The 24,787-nt window shown below is 37.0% G+C and overlaps 1 protein-coding gene across 1 annotated transcript in view; it reads left to right on the top strand.

Annotated features, from left to right (window-relative positions):
- Positions 1-2,756: 2,756 nt before the first annotated feature.
- Positions 2,757-24,787, top strand: part of sh3bp2 (SH3-domain binding protein 2) — a 68,324-nt gene continuing 46,293 nt past the window's right edge. Inside the window, 2 exon segments of the mRNA XM_061981071.2 lie at positions 2,757-2,957; positions 9,803-9,970. Of these exon segments, the coding sequence (XP_061837055.2) occupies positions 9,873-9,970 (98 nt within the window). The 5' untranslated portion in view covers positions 2,757-2,957; positions 9,803-9,872.

The following is a 24,787-nucleotide window of genomic DNA, read 5'->3' on the forward strand; positions in this document are numbered from 1 at the left end:
ATATATATATATATATATATATATATATATATAAGAAATACTTGACGAAATACTAAGTCAAGAATTTATTATATATATATATATATATATATATATATATATATATATATATATATATATATATATATATATATATATATATATATATATATATATATATATATGAAATACTTGACTTAGTATTTCGTCAAGTATTTCTTATATATATATACATATAATAAAATAAATATATATTTATAGCTAGAATTCCCTGAAAGTCAAGTATTTCTTTTATATATATATATATATATATATGTATATATATATATATATATATATATATATATATATATATATATATATATATATATATATATATATATATATATATATATATATATATATATATATATGAAATACTTGACTTAGTATTTCGTCAAGTATTTCTTATATATATATATATATATATATATATATATATATATATATATATATATATATATATATATATATATATATATATACAGGGACGTGCACATGATTATAGAGGGGCAGGGGCTCAAAGTCAGAAAAGGGCAGGACATTTTTTTTTGGTCCTTTACACAATATGTAAATTAATGTAAAATTAAATTTGCTAATAGGAAGCTAACTACTTAGCTGTGTGTCCTTTGTAGGTAAAAGTGATTGCCATTTCTTTTGTGTCAACAAATTATTGTCATAATGAGTTAATTCACATTATCATAGGCTTGGAAGACATGAAAAGCAACAAAAAACTGGTTTATTATTAGGCTATTTATTGTTAAAGATAAGCACTTTAATATTGAACATTGAACAGTGCAACATGAACTTTGAAAAAAAATACAAAAATAAATACCCAAATGGAAAAAACTTCAATGTGAAAATCTGTCCTTCTTACCTTAACTTGATGAAAACACCATCAAGTTGTAACTTATGGTCTTTCTCACATAATGCTCAGACTAAACAACTGAAACGCATTACAGGCCCAAAAATATGGACCAGGGGCCAGTAGAGGGCTGTAGAATGGAGGCCACCCATACCCAAATATGCTCCTCAATGTAAATTCAGGGCTTCCATGGTGCTAGTACTTGGTTTTAGCCATGCATTAAGAGGTCTGCTACCCTTAGCTGCTTCTCCTTCCTTTTCTCTATCCTTTCTTTTTTTGGCATTGTGCTGCAGGCATAATCAACATGAATCAAGTTTAAATACAGATGGTAATATTCCTAACAGATAACCTACATCTTATATCCCCAGAATTCTGAAATTATTATTATTAATTATAATAATAATAATAATTGTTATTATTATTATTATTATAATCATTATTCTTCTTATTATTATTTTTATTATTATTATTTTGTTAACCCACACAGTAATAGCAAAGTCACAATAAACTTTATATCTAAACCTCTACTGTGAGAGAAATGTGATCCGCCGTAAAAACACAGTGCATTTTATTTTGAAAATTAACCCGGTGTTTTATTTTGTATTTTGTACACTACTTCCTGTCCCGCACGATCCGCTCTGCTCTGTGCTCAATTGATGCGCCGTGCTCCAACGTCCGGCAAAAACAGAAGCTGACACATTGAATAATCGAATAATACAGCGTTTTTCTGACATATTACCCATATTAAATGCTGAATAAGTGGACGGCGACTAGACCATAACTCACAGGTTCAAGTTGCCCCACTGTCACGTGACGTCTCCTCAGGGGCGCACTTGGCTCTCTCTCCTCTCACTTACTCACTCACTCGCCCTCTCTCTCGCTCTCTCTCTGGCAGGCTCAAACAACCCGGTATTACAAGAAAACGTGGAGTTTTTGTACCGCTGTTTTTTTTTCATCCCTGACAGGAATTTATTAATGTTACTTAAAGAAAAGAAAAAAAACACACACACACACAGGCAGAGGGCACTTTTTAAGACGAGGCAAAAAAGGGCAGGGGCTCAAGCACCCATAGGGCCCTATGTGTGCACGTGCCTGTATATATATATATATGAAATACTTGACTTGGTGAATTCGAGCTGTAAATATACTCCTCCCCTCTTAACCACGCCCCCAACCTCGCCCCCCCGCCCCCACCCCCCAACTCCCGAAATCGGAGGTCTCAAGGTTGGCAAGTATGGTTAAATCTTACTTGTGAAAAGTAATCCCCCGATTCCTATTTTCAACAGTCTGCTCATTTGAGCAGGAAAACGCTGAACATCTTTAATTTCTACCTGTCAACTGTCAGTTTAGGCTGCTTGCCGGCTCCTCATCACCACTTCAAGATGGCGGCCGAATTTCTCGCGTTAAGCAGCCAATGCTGTGTCTACTTGTAAACTGTCTATGGCGGGAAGAATAAATGCTCGAGCGTAAGTTTGTCATTAATAGATGAACAACACACGACGGTGACCATAGTAACAGTGATATTACATCGAATAAGTGGATGTTTTTTTTTATCCTTTTGCCTTTAGATTATATTTCGAGTTCCCCCTATGGGTAAGAAACATGTAGTGACATTTTTGACTCCGCTCTCATTAGACATGCAGGTGTACCTAATATTGTGACCGGATACATGAATGCTTAAAAAAACCTACTACTGGAATACAAACAATCTCGCTAAAAATACCGTATGAACTTGACTTTGGCTATACAATGTCACGGTCCACTTGTGTGGGTGTTTATGACATAATTGCTGACCAGATGTTGGGAGGGAGTGTTCTCCGAAAGGAGGAAGTAGAGTGGAATCTGAAACGGGCAGCTCAAAGCTGCCAAACTAGAGTAGCACACTCTTCTTGTTATTAAGGTATTCCGTGGAAACATATTGCTTTCTGTTAGTTTACTTGTTTGAACTAAGAAATATTTCTGAATGTGGCCGAAGGGAGGAAAGCGTTGGCAAAACTGGACCAGAAGTCAGCAGGAATACGAGCTGCAATGACGTATAAACACAACGTGGAGCTGCACAACTGACGCTGAGCAGGTGAATTTCCTTTTTTTTTTTTTTTTAAACTTGTACTTCAATACTTCTTGCTTGTATGCCAAATATAGCAAGTCAAAATCCATCTTTGATCCTACATACTTCTTCATACCTCAAAGTTGTGTCCTAAATCTGGTGTAAATAAGTCTTAGACTTAGACTTCCTTTTTATTGTCATTCAAATTTGAACTTTACAACAGTGGTCCCCAACCACCGGGCCGCGGTACCGATTGGTACCGGGCAGCACAAGGGAAAAAAACAATAAAATACATGACTATTATTTTTTTTATTAAATCAACATAAAAAACACAAGACACACTTCCAATTAGTGCACCTACATTATATATCAATATAGATCAATACAGTCTGCAGGAATACAGTCCGTAAGCACACATGATTGTATTGTTTTATGCGAAAGAAACTGCTGTTCGAAATGTGTCGATTGGATGTCACAGTAGCAATTCTGTTAGGCAAGCAAACAGTTTATACCGGGGCCAAGCAAGAGGTACACAGTAAAGGGGGACTGTGGCTCCTCCTCCTCCTCGACCCACATGCATACTTGCCAACCCTCCCGGATTTTCCGGGAGACTCCCGAAATTCAGCGCCTCTCCCGAAAACCTCCCGGGACAAATTTTCTCCCGAAAATCTCCCAAAATTCAGAATATAAACAGCATACCTGCCCAATCACGTTATAACTGTAGAATGATGGAGGGCGAGTTCTTGGTTTCTTATGTGGGTTTATTGTTAGGCAGTTTCATTAACGTCCTCCCAGCACGGTAACAACACACAACAACAGCAGTCACGTTTTTGTATACCGTAAAGCAGTTCGTCTGCCGTAAACAGCAATGTTGTGACACTCTTAAACAGGACAACATCTAGTGCATTTGATGAAAGCACTTTTGTGCGTGCCACACATCAATGCATCACAGAGAGGGTGTTCAGCATGGTTAGAAAAATAGTGACAGAGAATAGAACAAGGATGGACAATTTAACCCTTAACTCAACAATGAGTAGATGAGTGTTATGTGTGTGTATATGTGTAAATAAATGAACACTGAAATTCAAGTATTTATTTTATATATATATATATATATATATATATATATATATATATATATATATATATGTATATATATAATAAAATAAATAAATATATATATATATACATATATATATATATATATATATATATATATATATGTATATATATATAGCTACAATTCACTGAACGTCAAGTATTTCTTATATATATATATATATATATATATATATATATATATATATATATATATATGAAATACTTGACTTGGTGAATTCTAGCTGTAAATATACTCCTCCCCTTTTAGCCACACCCCCGTCCCACCCCGACCACGCCCACCCCCTCCCCCGACCTCCCGAAATCGGAGGTCTCAAGGTTGGCAAGTATGCACATGAAACTTAAAACCTGCCGTTTTACGTCTTCTGCGTCGAACACGTTGTCATTTGGCGCCCTCGTTGCCCCAAAATGTCTCTGTCAAACATGAGAAAAGTGAACTTAACCATTTTGAATAGTTTTTACCTCTGCACTAAATTGATACATGGACATGACAAAGGAGGTATTTGATACCAAGACGAGTTTACATGTTGGTTTTTGTTCAATCCCAGAAAGACTGTGATTTACATTTTAATCCTGGCTTTGTAGATACACTGAGACCAAGTCTAAGCTCGGTGTGTTTTTGAAACTGCACCAATTTCCTCAGAATTTTCAACAAACTTGAAGTGTTTTGTCATGAGGACTATTTGTGATTTGTACGTTTTGTTCTATTTTTGGCCAAAGTAAAACAAAGAAAACAACCTGGATTTGTCTTTATTTTTAAGTTATCATGCCATGATTTTACCATTTCGGCCCACTTGGGAATAGATTTTCCTCCATGCTGCTCCTGAGCTAAAATTACTTTGACACCCCTGGTTTAGATACATTCCTGAAAGTATCAGTAGAGTGGGAAAACAAGTTGCCTCTATATTGAAGCTATTATCATATATATATTAGGTGTGTAACGGTCATACTTGCCAACCCTCCCGGATTTTCCGGGAGACTCCCGAAATTCAGCGCCTCTCCCGAAAACCTTTCGGGACAAATTTTTTCCCGAAAATCTCCCGAAATTCAGGCGGATCTGGAAGCCAAGCCCCCTCCAGCTCCATGCGGACCTGAGTGACGTGTCAACAGCCTGTATTCACGTCCGCTTTCCCACAACACACGTTATAACTGTAGAATGATCGAGGGCGAGTTCTTGGTTTCTTATGTGGGTTTATTGTTAGGCAGTTTCATTAACGTCCTCCCAGCACGGTAACAACACACAACAACAGCAGTCATGTTTTATTCTACCGTAAAGCAGTTTGTCTGCCGCAAACAGCAATGTTGTTGTAATATATTGAGTTGGAGGCAATAACCAGGCGAGGTGATGAAGTACGTCTCTTTACTGTAGACTTCAGAACAGACTCACACACTTGACGTCAGGTGCGCAACATCACGTAAATCGTTGGCCAACCAAAAAGTAACCCCAGTACGCTATAGCCAACATTCACCAGGAGATGGCAACAGACAAACATAGATCATTCTATTACATTCCTCCTCTTTTAGAAATGGAGAAGTTCCTCAAAATAAATAAACAACCCAACCAAAAAATGCAGCAGCTCTATTAAAAAACTGTACTTAAGCCACATTCTTTTTTTTCTTTTTTTTAGTACTGAACTCTTAACCCTCATTTGTAAACAATAACATGCTTATTATACAAACAGTATTTGTACACCTTTAACACAGATTTGTATACTGTCTTCAGAGATTCAGTTTTTTTGGTGGTACTCCAAACCTTTCTGGGTACCTGCGAAAGGGTGTTCAGCATGGTTAGAAAAATAGTGACAGAGAATAGAACAAGGATGGACAATACAACCCTTAACTCAACAATGAGTAGATGAGTGTTATGTGTGTGTATATGTGTAAATAAATGAACACTGAAATTCAAGTATTTCTTTTATTATATATATATATATATATATATATATATATATATATATATATATATATATATATATATATATATATATATATATATATATATATATATATATATAATAAATATATATATATATATATATATATATATATATATATATATATATATATATATATATATATATATATATATATATATATATATATATATATACCGTATTTTCCGCACTATTAGCCGCACCTAAAAACCACAAATTTTCTCAAAAGCTGACAGTGCGGCTTATAACCCGGTGCGCTTTATATATGGATTAATATTAAGATTCATTTTCATAAAGTTTAGATCTCGCAACTACGGTAAACAGCCGCCATCTTTTTTCCCCGTAGAAGAGGAAGCGCTTCTTCTTCTACGGTAAGCAACCGCCAAGGTAAGCACCCGCCCCCATAGAAGAGGAAGCGCTTCTTCTTCTACTGTAAGCAACCACCCGCCCCCATAGAAGAAGAAGCGCGCGGATATTACGTTTCATTTCATTTGTATGTTTACATCTGTAAAGACCACAAAATGGCTCCTATTAAGAGACACGCGTACAACGCAGAATTCAAACTCAAGGCAATAAGTCACGCAGTAGAACACGGAAATAGAGCAGCAGCAAGAGAAGTGAACATAAATGGTGCGTAGGGAGAGGAAGCAAAAGATGACCTGCGCCACTAAGACAGGGAGACAGCGCCGGACGACATACGCCAACATCTGCCAGTGGATCGTAAATGCCTGGGCGAATATATCGGTCTCAACTGTGGTCCGAGCTTTCCGGAAGGCAGGATTCACGGAACTGCTGGACAACAACAGCAACATTGACTCTAATGACTTCGACGAGACGTATTCGCCCAACTTTTTAATTCAGACACTGAAGAAGAATTGTTAGAACGCTGGTTTGTAATATATTATTAAAGTTTGACTGACCTATCTGACTGTTTTTTTGACATTCCCTTTAGCGCAGCGTAGGCGTGGCTTATAACACGGGGCGGCTTATAGGTGAACAAAGTTTTGAAATATGCCATTCATTGAAGGTGCGGCTAATAGCCCGGGGCGGCTTATAGTGCGGAAAATACGGTGTATATATATATATATATATATATATATATATATATATATATATATATAATAAAGTAATTATATATATAGCTAGAATTCACTGAAAGTCAAGTATTTCTTATATATATATATATATATATATATATATATATATATATATATATATATATATATATATATATATATATATATATATATATATATATATATATAATATATATATATAATAAAGTAATTATATATATAGCTAGAATTCACTGAAAGTCAAGTATTTCTTATATATATATATATATATATATAAATATATATATATATATATATATATATATATATATATATATATGTATATATATGAAATACTTGACTTGGTGAATTCTAGCTGTAAATATACTCCTCCCCTCTTAGCCACGCCCCCAACCACGCCCCCGCCCCACCTCCCGAAATCGGAGGTCTCAAGGTTGGCAAGTATGGTAACGGTACACAAAAATTCCGGTTTGGTACGTACCTCGGTTTAGAGGTTCGGTTCACTTTCGGTACAGTAAGAAAACAACAAAATATAAATTTTTTGGTTATTTATTTACCAAATTTGTAAACAATGGCATAACATACATATACACAAAGGGTCCATTGCCAGGGTTAATGTGGTCAACATATATAAAATAAAAACTAAATAAATTAAGGCTCAGAATGGTTTCTTAACAAAACTTTTCTACGTGCTTTTTTTGATTGATTGATTGAGACTTTTATTAGTAGATTGCACAGTACAGTACATATTCCATACAATTGACCACTAAATAGTAACACCCGAATAAGTTTTTCAACTTGTTTAAGTCGGGGTCCACGTTAATCAACATTAAACTGCCTCAAGTTACACCCCTAATATATACGTATACATATGTATATATGAATCATGACACCAAAAGACTCCCAAAGTGTGCAAATTAGTGATGTCCCGATACCAATATCGAAAAGTACCGGGGGCCGCATGCGGCCTGTTAAGCTTTTCAATCTGGCCCGCAATTTTTTTTAGATCTTTAAGATGGAAACTGTAACTGCCATTATAATGTGCAGTGATGTTTTCAAATGACCGTAAGTCTTGAACTATACAAAGTATTTCAATGGTTGGAATCTGCGCTTTTGCATGATATAGGGAACGTTTCCACAGAGTGTTTCCAGAGTGGCCAGCCTGAAATGCGGAAGGAGATTTTTACAACAAAGTTCTAAAGCTTAGTGATGTATCAGATATATCAGATTGTAGGTGTTTCGTTTTTTTTTACCCTTGGCGTTCATATTTCGCTGTGTTTGTTGCATTTTTCTTGCGTTTCGCTTGATTGTAAAATATGTCAATCGAAAAGGGATGTGATGTTCATATGTTGTCAATATTCAGTGTTTTATCGTTCATAGTTAATATTGTAAATCCCACATTCTTTATTTTCATCTACATTCTGGGTGTCTCAGTCAGTAGTCAAAATAATTGCCCAAGTCTGATATAAAGTCAACTAGTTTTTCCACTCTACTGGTACTATAACTATGTTGCAGTGACGTGCGGTGAGGTTCATGACTGGTGAGGCACTGACTTCATCACAGTCATATTTACAAACATATGAACCCTAAAGAGTATCTTATTCACCATTTGATTGGCAGCAGTTAACGGGTTATGTTTAAAAGCTCATACCAGCATTCTTCCCTGCTTGGCATTCAGCATCAAGGGTTGGAATTGGGTGTTAAATCACCAAAAATTATTCCCGGGCGCGGCGCCGCTGCTGCCCACTGCTCCCCTCACCTCCCAGGGGGTGATCAAGGGGATGGGTCAAATGCAGAGAACACATTTCACCACACCTAGTGTGTGTGTGACAATCATTGGTACTTTAACTTTACACATACAAACTGTAGCACACAAAAAAGCACATTTAATAAAAAAAACGTTATTATGGTCTTAACTTTACTTATAAGTGCGGGAACAGTGGTGTTCGTGTTGGAGGAGTTGTGTATGAATGAAATATGAAATCCGTGCTGCAATCTGCAGGTGTACCTAATGTTGTGTCCCTGCAGTCATTCATGGCTCCTCCGGCGCGAGCATTGTTGTTTTTGCACTTTTTGGCTTCTTGTTAAGTGACTTTTTTTGGGTGGATTCGGTCTTGCACGTGGAGGGTTTGGGTGTGGGCTTTGGTTGGTGTGGCGCTCCCGTCGGGGGGTGCATTCCGCACGGGGGTGCATTAACCGGCACCAGGAGGCGGGATTACTGCGAGCCTCACACAGTGCGTCTTCGCAGCAGTTTTATGATTGCTCAGCACAAGAAATACTTTACACACATACAGTTGTTGACAAAATACACTGTACATTATATACCTCAGCTAACTAAACTATGGAAATGTATAATATAATTCATATAGCAATACGGTCTCACTGCACAGCAGGCCAGCAGTTAGCCGAGTCATTGCGCAATCCATGTTGAGGCACTGAGTGACATGCCTCAACTGGCTACCGTCTCTTCTCAGTATTTGAACGGCAAATGTGAAAATTCAGCGATTTTGAATAAAAATAATCTAAAACTGGTGAAGTTAAATGGAAAATAACTTTATAGTATAATCACTGAATACATATAACAATTAAATTTTTTTTTTTTCTTTTTACATTTTTTTTCTTTCCATGATGGCAGGTGAGGCCCCGCCTGACTGCACGTCATTGCTATGTTGGATGTAGAAATAATCTTATTCTGAGCATAAATGTGTATGTCCAAATTTAATGTAGACTGCATCCTTCACAGTGTGCTTTTGAAGAGGCTGACGCAAAGGGCTGTCCGAATTCTATCAGGCTCCTTCAAATGCGGCCCACAAATGTGTCCTTCTCTACTGGATCGCAGCGTGCATTCGGACCATCCTTCACCTTCCGCGAGAGTAATATTTCAACATCGCCGTGCAAAACAGGGAGAAGCGTAAGTTTTGGTTTTGATTTTTTTCCCTACTTCTTTGTCTTTTGTCGTAGCTTTCAAAGGTGTCGCCAAAAGTGTCCTTCAGAAGTAGCAGACCCTGAATTTGAGCGCCCTGTGACTGACGCGTAACCAGTCCAGCGTGTAGTATGGGAAAAGCACCCTCTCTCAGCAACCCTGAACATAAGTGGGAGAAAATGAATAGATGGATAGTAGTGTTGTCCTGATACCAATATTTTTGTACCGGTACCAAAATGTATTTCGATACTTTTCGGTACTTTTCTAAATAAAGGGGACCACAAAAAATTTAATTATCGGCTTAATTTGAACTAAAAATCTTACAGTACATTAAACATATGTTTCTTATTGCAATTTTGGCCTTAAATAAATATTTTTTTAGTAAGTAAGCATACAAAAGCCCCTAATTTAGCTTCTGACATATGCAGTAACATATTGTGTCATTTATCATTCTATTATTTTGTGAAAATTATTAAGGACAAGTGGTAGAAAATTAATTATTAATCTACCGTATTTTTCGGACTATAAGTCACAGTTTTTTTCATAGTTTGGCCAGGGGTGCGACTTATACTCAGGAGCGACTTATGTGTGAAATTATTAACACATTACCGTAAAATATCAAAGAATATTATTTAGCTCATTCACGTAAGAGACTAGACGTATAAAATTTCATGGGATTTAGCGATTAGGAGTGACAGATTGTTTGGTAAACGTATAGCATGTTCTATATGTTATAGTTATTTGAATGACTCTTACCATAATATGTTACGTTAACATACCAGGCACGTTCTCAGTCGGTTATTTATGCGTCATATAACGTACACTTATTCAGCCTGTTGTTCACTATTCTTTATTTATTTAAAATTGCCTTTCAAATGTCTATTCTTGGTGTTGGCTTTTATCAAATAAATTTCCCCCAAAAATGCGACTTATACTCCAGTGCGACTTATATGTGTTTTTTTCCTTCTTTATTATGCATTTTCGGCCGGTGCGACTTATACTCCGAAAAATACGGTACTTGTTCATTTACTGTTAATATCTGCTTACTTTCTCTTTTAACATGTTCTATCTACACTTCTGTTAAAATGTAATAATCACTTATTCTTCTGTTGTTTGGATGCTTTACATTACTTTTGGATGATACCACCAATTTAGGTATCAATCCAATACCAAGTTGTTACAGGATCATACATTGGTCATATATTCAAAGTCCTCATGTGTCCAGGGACATATTTCCTGAGTTTATAAATATAATATACATTTTTTAAAAATGAAAAAAGATTTTGTGATGCGAAACAATATCGATGTAATCATAGTAGTATCGACCAGATACGCTCCTGTACTTGGTATCATTACAGGTGTCGATCCACCAATGACGTTTCCCCAAAAAATGCGACTTATACTCCAGTGCGACTTATTTGTGTTTTTTTCCTTCTTTATTATGCATTTTCGGCCGGTGCGACTTATACTCCGAAAAATACGGTACTTGTTCATTTACTGTTAATATCTGCTTACTTTCTCTTTTAACATGTTCTATCTACACTTCTGTTAAAATGTAATAATCACTTATTCTTCTGTTGTTTGGATGCTTTACATTACTTTTGGATGATACCACCAATTTAGGTATCAATCCAATACCAAGTCGTTACAGGATCATACATTGGTCATATATTCAAAGTCCTCATGTGTCCAGGGACATATTTCCTGAGTTTATAAATATAATATACATTTTTTAAAAATGAAAAAAGATTTTGTGATGCGAAACAATATCGATGTAATCATAGTAGTATCGACCAGATACGCTCCTGTACTTGGTATCATTACAGGTGTCGATCCACCAATGACGTTTCACCAATGACCGGTACGTTTGAGAGGCGGTATAGTACTGTATATGATTCATTAGTATCGCGGTACTTTACCAATACCAGTATACCGTACAATCCCATTCATACTGGCAATATGAAATTATGGTTCGTATCGAATTGTTGTTCAAATGAATCGTTCCACCACTATTAATTACGCAATTTATTTTGGCTGTACATGCTTTTTTACCTTATCTGCGGATGGTTACTTGAAAGGCGGCAAGGGTTTTTATACTATATCACTGCTCCCCTCACCTCCCAGGGTGTGATCAAGGGTGATGGGTCAAATGCAGAGAATAATTTTGCCACACCTCGTGTGTGACAATCATTGGTACTTTAACTTTTAACTTTAAGTTTATATCAGGTGAATGCATACGTCAGTGCAAAGTTGAGACTCATACTCTTGTGTTTATTGACAAATTTCACTTCAACATACACCCTGAATGGACTTTAGATACAACTGATACCATTTTTAGTAAATAAATGACATATATTAAAGGAAAACTTAAAAAAAAAAAGTTCCCGTATGACATTCTGACAATACAAAAGCATTTGTGTTCAAATATTGGGATGTTTTTTAAATTAATGTAAATTATGCACGCAAGCAATGACCTGTGATTAATCGTGATTGGTCCAAATTTAAAAGTGTGATTAATCTGATTCCAAAAATGTATTATTTGACAGCATTAATCTTTTGCTTTTGATAAAGGATGTTACATAACAAACAGAGGCTTTTGTTCATAGCCATTTTACTAGGCGTTGTTGTTATCCTGTGAAAATGGGCATTGATTGGCCAGATTGCTGTAATCATACCAACAGTTATAATTTGCATACTGGTTTCGTAAAGCATAAGACAAATTAAGAGACAAGTTAAGAGTTATTTGTTTGGATATGTGTCAAAGCAGTGTAAGTAAGCACAACAAGTCCTTATAGTTACAGTATATATCAGGCCTGGGCAATTATTTTGACTCGGAGGGCCAATATTAAAGAAAACAACGTGTCTGGGGGCTGGTATATGTATTTTTAGGAACACTAATACAAAACCTCACAGTAATGTCTGGTTAAATGCTAAAAACGTTATGACAGACAGCCTTAAAAAATAGAATGGTATTTTACATTTTTTTTACTGAATGAGACACCTAGAATGTACATAAAAATAAAGAATGTGGGATTTACAATATTAATTATGAACGATAAAACACTGAATATTGACAACATATGAACGCCACACCACGACATATTTTACAATCAAGCGAAACGCAACAAAAATGCAACAAACACAGCGAAATATGAACGCAAAGGGTAAAAAAACCACCTACAATCTGATATATCACTAAGCTTTAGAACTTTGTTGTAAAAATTTCCTTCCCCGTCTGTTCCTGACACCCGCATTTCAGGCTGGCCGCTCTGGAAACACTCTGTGGAAACGCTCCACACCCACACTGCTTGGTACCTCGTCTGAGCTGCTGTGACTTAGATTACCATAGTAACTAGTATATCATGCAAAAGCGCAGATTTAACCATTGAAATACGTTGAATAGTTCAAGACTTACGGTAATTTGATAACATCACTGCACATCATAATGGCAGCTACATTTTCCATCTTAAAGTTGTAAAAAAATTATTTGGGAATGTCCGGCAGGCCAGATTTGAAAGCTTAAAGGCATGCGGCCCCCGGGCCTTAATTTGCCCAGGTCTGGTATATATGGATAAAGTGTCAGCAGGAAGATTGTATTCTGTAAACAGGATGATGTGTAAGTATCAACCCTAAAACCAAATCAAAACTACATGGTTACCTTTTGAACCTTTGAAATCACATTAAAAGGCCTCAAAATGTGTAAGTCTTATTCAAGAATTACACAAAAAGTTTTGCGCAATTGTCATGCAATCTGCAGAAACGTCAACCAGAGTGCTTCTGAACAAAGTAGTTACTTGTATGGTTACCTCAATCCACCTTCTATGTTGATTCAGAGAACTTTTCACTTCATTCAACGCGTCTCAATAACAAAGACGAGAGACTACCACTTTCGGTGTCCTCGCATGTCCTCAGCCATGCAGACATGTAATCACAGTTTTGGTTTACTCTGATATTTTTAGATTGCAGTAGAAACTGACTTAGGTTACTTTGCTTGTACTGTAGTGCATATCTCCTACAGTCGCCTACATGATTGGGTTATTCCTTATCTTTAACGACGTGTTGCACTTTGAACAGTGCTTTATCAGTAGCACTTTATTAATGAGAATGCTCTAAATAGGTTGGGCCAATGTAGTTGGAGGAATAATACAGTAATTAGTAGGCATAAGCTTGAATGTTGTCTGTCTATTTGTGTTGGCCCTGCGATGAGGAAGCGACCGCCTTCTGCCCGAGCGCAGCTGAGATAGGCCCCCCCCCCCCCCCCCCCCCGCGACCCCGAAAGGGACAAGCGGTAGAAAATGGATGGATGGAAGCTTCAGAAAAAAAACTGATTGTGGTGGCCCTGTGATGAGGTGGCGACTTGTCCAGGGTGTACCCTGCCTTCCGCCCAAATGCAGCTGAGATAGGCTCCAGCACCCCCCGCGACCCCAAAAGGGACAAGCAGTAGAAAATGGATGGATTGATGTGCATAATTTATTAAATTTTTTTATTTTTTTTTTATTTTTACATGCAGCAAACAATGCCAACTACATAAATATGATGAATTAAATTGATAATTGAAGATTAAACATCATTCCGACTGAGGGTTGGGCGATATATCGAATATACTCGATATATCGCGGGTTTGTCTCTGTGCGATGTAGAAAATGACTACATCGTGAGTATACGTTCTCACGCAGTTGCTTTTAGCTGCGGGCATTACACTACAGGCATTTCTCAATCATTTTTGTCTCTCCTTCTCACAGAGACATAAAAACAAGCGCACCTTCTTACATACGTCACATACTGTCGCGCGTGCAACGTCATACGCTCTCGCGGAGAAGAGAGGTAGCGGCATGGTAACGTTAGCTGTGGTGCGAGCGGTGTAAGTGGTAGTACAAGAGAAAGAAGGTGCGAATCTGGTAACAAATGAAGGAAGAAGAATTAATTCCCAAGAAAAACAGCACGGGGTCCATCGTCTGGCGGTGGTTTGGCTTCAAGCGGGAAGATGTTGAACAGACAACCGTAATATGTAAAGTATGCGACAAAAGTGTTGCTACAAAACGTATCAGCACTACTAATTTGTAGCATCATTTCAAGTCACTAGCTAAAGAATGAAGAGTGCTGTCAGATGAAACAAAAAATTAGCTGTTTGGCCACAATACCCAGCAATATGTTTGGAGGAGAAAATGTGAGACCTTTAATCCCAGGAACACCACACCTACTGTTAAGCATGGTGGTGGTAGTAATATGTATAATATGAGCAGGGAGGCTTTGCTTTCATGCAAGCCCGCTGTTGCTTCTGATCGTGGACAGTGGTTGAGGAAGTGCAGGAATTTAGTGTGTAAAGTACAAAGAGAGTGTGAGACTTTTAAGTCACAATGAATGCTGACAGTTTGACTGTGTGGGAAATGAACACGAGGTAAGTTGGCCTACAAATGTGTTATTGCAATAATAGCTTAAATAAGTATCACAGAGCAGGTTGTTCGATCAGGGAAGGTAGCATGTCCACTACTGTACACAATACAGTCTTGGGGAACCTTTATGGAATTTATTCAGACGTGACAATTGTTTTTTCAGCCACAAATGACGGAGAGGAAAGTCCCTCCTCTCACTGTTTCTTACATCCTTTGTGTCCGAGCATGAAAAGCATGTTTCTGTAAAGGTCTGGGTGGTTACTGGAAGCCAATAACACAGCGACTAAGATAAGGCAGAAAGGAAACGCTTCAGGCGGCCAACCAATCATGAGCTGCACCACCCCTACAGGAAACCACTTGCAGAGTTTGAAGACTTTAGTCCCACTTCGCAGACTTCAGGGAAGACCAGACTTTTCTGTTTGACTTAATTTTGGCTTTGATATTCCGCGTTTTGCACCAATCTTCAATCCAATCATTTAAACATTCCTATACTTTCACCAAAAACTCATCGTGCAATTCGAATATACATCCCACGTTACAAGCTACGCAGGGCAAAAAGTATGCCATACTGTGCTCCGCTGCCATCGGCATGTATGCTCCATCCGTGAAGAAGAAGAAGTCTACCGCGCAGAGCTCCAAGCCGAGCGCCAGGATGTGTTTTCTTGACCAGAGAGATGACATGTAAGTGATTCTGATATGTATGTTGTTGAAGAGTTTGGATTTCAGTTCAGTTCAGTTTCAGTTTATTTCGAACATGCATACGATACAACGTAATGCTTCACACAATTCCAGTTGTTTCATTACTGCACGTCCGAAAAGGAGTAGGAAGAAGCAGTGCTTATTTAATCCTACCCCTTTTCATACCATAGCAATTGTATCCAATTTCCTTGTTCTCTGTAACAGAACAGTGAACAAATAAATTATATACCATAGTAAGCATGCAAATATTAAATACATAAATAATCTTTGTCTCAATTAAAAAAAAGGGTTCAAGATGTTCATCATAATTCTAGTTCTGTGTACTTTGTGAACACTTGTAGTTTGAACCGTCTCTTAAACTGAATCATATTGGTGCTTTGTTTGATTTCTTTGGTTAATCCGTTCCATAATTTAATTCCACATACTGATATGCTAAAGGTTTTAAATGTTGTACGAGCATATAAATGTTTTAAATTAGATTTTCCTCTAAGGTTATATTTCTCCTCTTTTGTTGAGAAGAATTGTTGTACATTCTTGGGTAGCAGGTTATAGTTTGATTTGTACATAATTTTAGCTGTTTGCAAATGCACCAAATCGTTGAATTTCAATAATAGATAAAGGGTTTGTATGTTCTCTGTATCCAACATTATCCATCCATCCATTTTTCTACCAATTATTCCCTTCGGGTTATTATTCTAATTGATCTTTTTGTAACACAGTTAGTGAATGAAGCACACATTTGTAGTTGTTTCCCCATATTTCTACACAATAACTCAGATATGGTAACACGAGTGAGCAGTAGAGAATATGAAGTGATTTTTGGTCTCGGACATGTTTTGCTTTGTTCATTATTTATGTGTTTCTTGCTACTTTATGTTGTATATTTTTTGCATGAGATTTCCAATTCATTTTATCATCTATTATTAAAGCCAAAAATGGTTGCTTTTTTTACCCTTTCAATATTTACTCTGTCTATCTGTATTTGTGTTTGACTTTCTCCTCTACTGTTATCAAATATAATTATTTTAGTCCTACTGAGATTCAAAGATAGTCTGTTTTTGTCAAACCATCTTTTTAATTTGTTAATGTCTTGTGTTATTATTTGTATTATCTTTTGTGTGTTGTCTCCTGAACAAAATGCTTGAATTGTGTAGTGAAGTGAATTATATTTATATAGCGCTTTTCAATAGTGACTCGACGTGCTTTACATAGTGAAACCCAATATCTAAGTTACATTTAAACCAGTGTGGGTGGCACTGGGAGCAGGTGGGTAAAGTGTCTTGCCCAAGGACACAACGGCAGTGACTAGAATGGCGGAAGCGGGGATCGAACCTGCAACTGTCAAGTTGCTGGCACAGCCGAGCTATACCGCCCCGTGTATAATGCTGTTGTATCATCTGCAAATAATACTAACTTGAATAATTTTGGTCCGAGTATTGATCCTTGAGGTACTCCACAAGATATTTTTAGCTTTAAGATTTGGAATTGGTTTTAGGGAGACACGTGGAATGTCCATCAATTCACTGCTTATCCTGTTCAGAGTTAATGGAAGCTGAAACATATCCCAGCTGACTTTGGGTGACAGTGGGTAGACGTTGGAGTCAATGCCAAGGCACATACATAGACAGGCTATCCACGCAGAACAATGACAGAATGATCTTAGCTAAATTAATGAGTTTGTTTTTATCCGTTTTATGTTATTTTGTAATTGAGGGTTTGTTGTGTCTGAAGTGTGGGATTTATTCCAGATTCTATTTCTTTTGGAAACCTCACCTCTAATGTATTGGTTTAGCAAGAATATTTTTTAGCCAAGCAATTTTAGACTATTATTGTCATGCATACTGTAGCAAGACATGAGACTTTAACTTTGTTTTGTTTTGAGCATTATGTGGTGGCTTTTTTTGCTAAATGTGCCCCCAGCCCCAAAAGATGGACTGCCATAATTGCATAACAACTCGACAAATATCACTATATCGGCCGACATTTTAGGTGTACATCTCAAGTCCTGAGTTCATCAAAGGATTAACTTTGAGATCGTTCAGCTTTTTCTTTGGCTTTATGTACACAATTTGCAATATACAGTCGTGATCAAAAATGTACATACACTTGTAAAGAACATAATGTCATGGCTGTCTTGAGTTTCCAATAATTTCTACAATTCTTATTTTTTCCTGATAGAGTTATTGGAGCACATACTTGTTTGTCACAAAAAACAGGACAATGACCCCAAAACACACGTCAAAAGTGGTAAAGGAATGGCTAAATCAGGCTAGACTTAAGGTTTTAGAATGGCCTTCCCAAAGTCCTGACTTAAATGTGTGGACAAAGCTAAAGAAACAAGTCCATGTCAGAAAACTAACACATTTAGCTGAACTGCACCAATTTTGTCAAGAGGAGTGGTCATAAATTCAACCAGAAGCTTGTGGATGGCTACCAAAAGTGCCTTATTGCAGTGAAACTTGCCAAGGGACATGTAACCAAATATTAACATTGTTGTATGTTTACTTTTGACCCAGCAGATTTGGTCACATTTTCAGTAGACCCATAATAAATTCATAAAAGAACCAAACTTCATGAATGTTTTTTGTGACAAACAAGTATGTGCTCCAATCACTCTATCACAAAAAAAATAAGAGTTGTAGAAAATATTGGAAACTCAAGACATTATGTCCTTCACAAGTGTTTGTAAACTTTTGACCACGACTGTATATTCCCAAAAGGGAATCAGACTCACTGGAGTTTGTTTGTCTGTTTGATAGTGAGCAAACTAGCTCAAAAAGCTATGAGCGAATTTTGATTAAACTTTCAGGAAATGGAGTTAGCTGAAAATCATGGCGATTGCTATTGATAATATCTTAGAATGTATAACCATTGAAATATGTGATGAAAAAACCATACATTTGTGGATCAGCAGTATATTTAGTAGGGGTGTGGGAAAAAATCAATTTGAATTCGAATCGCGATTCTCACGTTGTGCGATTCAGAATCGATTCTCATTTTTAAAAAATCTATTTTATTTTTTTAAATTATTTTTATTTTATTTTATTTTTTTAATATATTTTTTTAAATTAATCAATCCAACAAAACAATACACAGCAATACCACAACAATGCAATCCAATTCCAAAACCAAACCCGACCCAGCAACACTCAGAACTGCAATAAACAGAGCAATTGAGAGAGGAGACACAAACACGACACAGAACAAACCAAAAGTAGTGAAACAAAAATTAATATCATCAACAACCGTATCAATATTAGTTACAATTTCAACATAGCAGTGATTAAAAATCCCTCATTGACATTATCATTAGACATTTAAAAAAAATAAAAACAAAAGAACAATAGTGTCACAGTGGCTTACACTTGCATCGCATCTCATAAGCTTGACAACACACTGTGTCCAAAATTTTCATAAAGATAAAATAAGTCATATTTTTGGTTCATTTAATAGTTAAAACAAATTTACATTATTGCAATCAGTTGATAAAACATTGTCCTTTACAATTATAAAAGCTTTTTACAGAAATCTACTACTCTGCTTGCATGTCAGCAGACTGGGGTAGATCCTGCTGAAATCCTATGCATTGAATGAATAGAGAATCCTTTTGAATCGGGAAAAAATAGTTTTTGAATTGAGAATCGTGTTGAATTGAAAAAAAAAAATCGATTTTGAATCGAATCGTGACCCCAAGAATCGATATTGAATCGAATCGTGGGACACCCAAAGATTCACAGCCCTAATACTTACTGTATATTTATTTATATCTGCATCTTATTGCTTTTTTATCCTGCACTATCATGAGCTAATGCAACAAAATGTTGTTCTTATCTGTACTGTAAAGTTCAAATTTGAATGACAATAAAAAGGAAGTCTAAGTCTATACTGTACATAGAACACCTAAGTCAAGTATTGAAGTCTTTGAGGACTGGTTTAAGGCAACTTTCCCTGCCAAAGTAATCTTCTGACTTTAACATTGACCTTTTAAACTCCAATAAGCAAAAGACCATCAACCACTTAAATGATAAATGGGTTGTACTTGTATAGCGCTTTTCTACCTTCAAGGTACTCAAAGCGCTTTGACACTACTTCCACATTTACCCATTCACACACACATTCACACACTGATGGAGGGAGCTGCCATGCAAGGCGCTAACCAGCACCCATCAGGAGCAAGGGTGAAGTGTCTTGCTCAGGACACAACGGACATGACGAGGTTGGTACTAGGTGGGGATTGAACCAGGGACCCTCGGGTTGCACACTTCATAGATACAATGTATATTGTATAACATAAGTTCATATCCTAAAACAGGGTCGGCAACCCATCGATTGCGATTGATCAGTCAATATTTGGGACTCTACGGGTCGATCGCAAAATTTTAGAAAAAAATAAATAAAATGAGTATGACATTAGTGACGAAGTGGCTGGGGAGAGGGAAGTCTGGGCTTCCCTGCTTAGGCTGCTGCCCCCGCGACCCGACCTCGGATAAGCGGAAGAAGATGGATGGATGGATGACATTAGTGACACCTACACCTAGAGTGACCAACAGACCCGCCAACAGGCACGCATTTTAAGCCCTGAACACACCTGCACGCTTCTCTTCAGCCTCACATTCCTCCGCTCTCAACACTGAGGCCACACCCCCCGAGCACGGCTGCACACTACACCCGCTTGTCTCGCAAACGCGCGTCGCATGACGTGCACACAAATCATCCAGCTGCAATAATGCATTAAGGCTGACTGTTGCAATGCATCGGACATTTTTTAGCATCCAACATCAAACAACTCTTACATCAACCAAGGCCATCATCGCTTGCCTAAAAAGACAAATACTAGAGTCCGTGAACATTGCTCCAAAGTATGGATTCTGTGTTGATTTATTGTGAATACAAAAGCAAACATTGACATGCGCAAAGGCAGTATTATTTGATAAAACAAGGCGGCAGCTTAAGAGGGACTGACACAAGACAGTCATGTGACTCGCATCCCATATGTGACCATAAAATGGACAAACATTCTACAGTACTAAGACTATAGTTGCCATAAACAGTTAGCTTCTACAGTAGGGGTGCCCAAAGTGCGGAACTGGGGCCATCTGTGCAGGCCAGTGACTCGTTTTTCATATTTGGCACAGGGGTAGATCTTGCTTTGGTTCATGGTTTAGACCAGGAATCTTGGGCTCAAAAACGTTGGTGACCACTGTCCTAAAATTACCGGGAGGAGGAGATGCAAATATAATCATTTAGCCATCACAATGTGATTTACCAAGACTGAAACTTTTCTGTGGCCGCTGTTTTGAATCTGAATTTGGACTTTAAGAACTAAATAATAAAAGACAAATTGTCTATTCGGTAATTTTATAGAAGTACCGTATTTTTCGGACTATTAATGTGCACTTAAAATCCTTTCATTTTCTCAAAACTCAACAGTACGCCTTATAACCCGGTGCGCCTAATGTACGAAATCATTTTGGTTGTGCTTACCAACCTCAAAACTTTTATTTGGTACATGGTGAAATGATAAGTGTGACCAGTAGATGGCGGTCACACATAAGAGATACATGTAGACTGCAATATGAGTCAAGTAAACAACACCAAAATGTTATATGTTTACTTGAAAATATAGAACATTACACACGGCGTTCAAACAATCTATCAAAATGTTTTAGTACGACTTTGGTAAGCTACGAAGCCGCACTGCTTGATGGATTGTACTGTGCTTCAACATACGAGTATTATTCAAGTGTGTGTATAAGGTAAGACATATTATCTGCCGTTTTGTTTGGCAATATTATGCAAAAGCAACTTTTCTTATCTTCTGGTACCTGCTGATCTGTATTTGGGATCTGCATAAGTCCTGAAAATTAGCGTGCGTCCTCCTTTGTAGTCGATACCATGAATGACCATGATTACCATCAATTGATTAACGTGGACTCCGACTTAAACAAGTTGAAAAACTTATTCAGTGTTAGTTACCATTTAGTGGTCAATTGTACGGAATATGTACTGTACTGTGCAATCTACTAATCAATCAAAGATAAGCTTATTTTTCTCTATGTTCTTGTTATGGGACATTCATCCTCCACTGTTACCATTTCTAATATTAAGTAGTGTAAAGTTCTTACTTATATCTGTCAGTAATCTCGCCATTAAAGCGCTAAAACATACTGGTGTAGTGAGTTAACATTATTCACCCAAGGAACTTTAGTTATTAGAGTTCCGGCAGTGCGCCTCATAATCCGGTGCACCACTAAAATATGGTAAATTGATTAGTTTTGGTGTCTGTTCGTATTTTTTCGAGGGGTGGGGTATTTTTTTCATATATGAGATATATATGAAAATAACTTCTTGCGATATGCATTTTAATGCATTGTAGCAGGCAACACCGGCACCCACCAAAGTGCATCTTATATACAGTATAGGTTATTTTGTCTAGATTGCATTTCTACAGTACATAAATCAAGTATATTGTCCAAAAAGGTGGCATGCGCTGCATATTCCACAACATAACAAAGCCTCACAGGTTGGAATTTTGAAGCATATGATGTCATAAATGTGGAGGGAAATGAATGTCTCTTTGGGCACATAATGCCGGTAGTACATGCAAAATCCTCAATAAAATAGGCCGGTCTGCACCACTTTTGCTCTTGTTATCAAATGTGCACGCAATCTGAGATCACTCGCGACACACCCACTAAGAGTACAAATTTCATAGTTTGCACACACAGCATGTGGTATTTAGATCTTAGGAGATTAGGTCGGGCCCAGAGTGTTTACAAAGTACGAGGAAGAAGAATCCTGATATACATCTTGAACCTTATCGAAATACGACACAATCTCATTATTTAAATCACAACTTACAAACCACTATTTATTCATGCATATTGATTATGTATTTACTTAATCATTTAACTGTTTGTGTTAGAAGTTAAGCACAGGAAGTGAACAAATGTGTTAGAAATTGAAAACCAATAGATATTATCTGGACCAAAAAGATGTGTGTTAAATGAAGATTCATCAATAAATCAATTTGAGTCTGCTCAACTTGAATGTAACAAAATTCCGTAAAAACAAAAAAAGGCATTGTTTCTTCACCTAAAATTTGGATGTTGATGTCCTGTTTTAAGTTCCGCTTTGGGCACTGTTTGAAAAATACAGATTTTGTAGTGCTATCGACACAATTAGTATTTAAACCATTCCTATCCCCACTCGAAAAAGACTCGAGTCTCTGGGTTGAAATCAAGTACGTCAGTGGTTCTCAAACTTTTTTTTACCAAGTACCACCTCAGAAAAAATGTGTCTCTCCAAGTATCACTATGACGGCAAACATTAAAATACAGTACATAGTAGGCTTACGTATTCATCAAAAACAAGGCAACGGTTTTATCATTATTTATGATTTAATATTTTTGGCCACTGTAGCATTACACACCGTTTGAACAATGTCACTGTGAATATAAGAACATAAAACACTGTACTTTAATCAGGTTATTCTGTGGCATACCACTAGATGGAGCAGTTGTTTGAGAATCGCTGAAGTACACGATTCCCTGGCTTGGGGGTGTTGTTGCGCATATCTTAGTGTTTAGGAACTTATAAGACCTCTAGTCAGTAAAACGGATCAAGTTTACCATTTAGTTTGCATTCATCAAACTGCAACCATCGAATATAAGGCGACCTCTATTTTTCGGATCATGTTCTAGGGCAGGGGTCAGCAACCCGCGGCTCTTTAGCGCCACCCAAGTGGCTTCCTGGACCTCTTTCAGAGATGTGTGGAAATGGAAAAAGATGAAGAAAAAAACATATTTTTTGTTTTAATATATTTCCTGTAGGAGAACAAACATGAGACAAACCTTCCTAATTGTTAGAAATCTCACTGTTTATGTTACACATGCTTCACTGATGAGAGTATTCGGCAAGCAATGTTTTGTCCTACTAATTTCAGCGATCCTTGAACTAATCGTTGTTTGTTTACATGCACAACTTTCTCCATTGCTGCCACAGAAAGACGTGTTTCATGCCACTCTTTCTTTGTCTCATTTTGTCCACCAAACGTTTTATGCTGTGCGTGAATGCACAAAGGTGAGCTTTGTTGACTTTATATATATTTGCTGGAGTTTACCAGGCATATTTGGGCAATCCATGACTGCAAGCTAATCAATGTTAACATGTTGTTTAGGCTAGCTGTATGTACATATTAGATCATTATGCCTCGTTTGTAGGTATATTTGAGCTCATTTAATTTCCTTTACTTATGTCCTCTGTGTATTTAATTTATATCTGCATGTCTCATGACACATTCTCTCTTTGTAATATTGGCTGAATTTCTCATAGTTGTTTGTGTGCCATGTTGTTCCAGACCACATTAAACGTTACCCAGCTTGCAAAGATTGTAATAAGTCCATTATAAGAAGACAGCCTGCCGTTTCCTTAAACTTGGAAACACATCTATACCTTTGGCCATTGTGAGCCAGTCATTTCCAGAAGTTATCTCATCCTGTGAGAAATTATCGGTATCGGTTTCAAAATTATCGGTATCGGTTTCAAAAAGTAAAATTTATGACTTAGGGAGAAGCACAGAGCGCCAATAAACCTTAAAGGCACTGCCTTTGCGTGCTGGCCCAGTCACATAATATCTACGGCTTTTCGCACAAAAAAGTGAATGCCATTCATACTTGGTCAACAGCCATACAGGTCACACTGAGGGTGGCCG

This window comes from Nerophis lumbriciformis, linkage group LG20 (assembly GCF_033978685.3).
Source record: "Nerophis lumbriciformis linkage group LG20, RoL_Nlum_v2.1, whole genome shotgun sequence".
NCBI classification, from domain to species: domain Eukaryota; kingdom Metazoa; phylum Chordata; class Actinopteri; order Syngnathiformes; family Syngnathidae; genus Nerophis; species Nerophis lumbriciformis.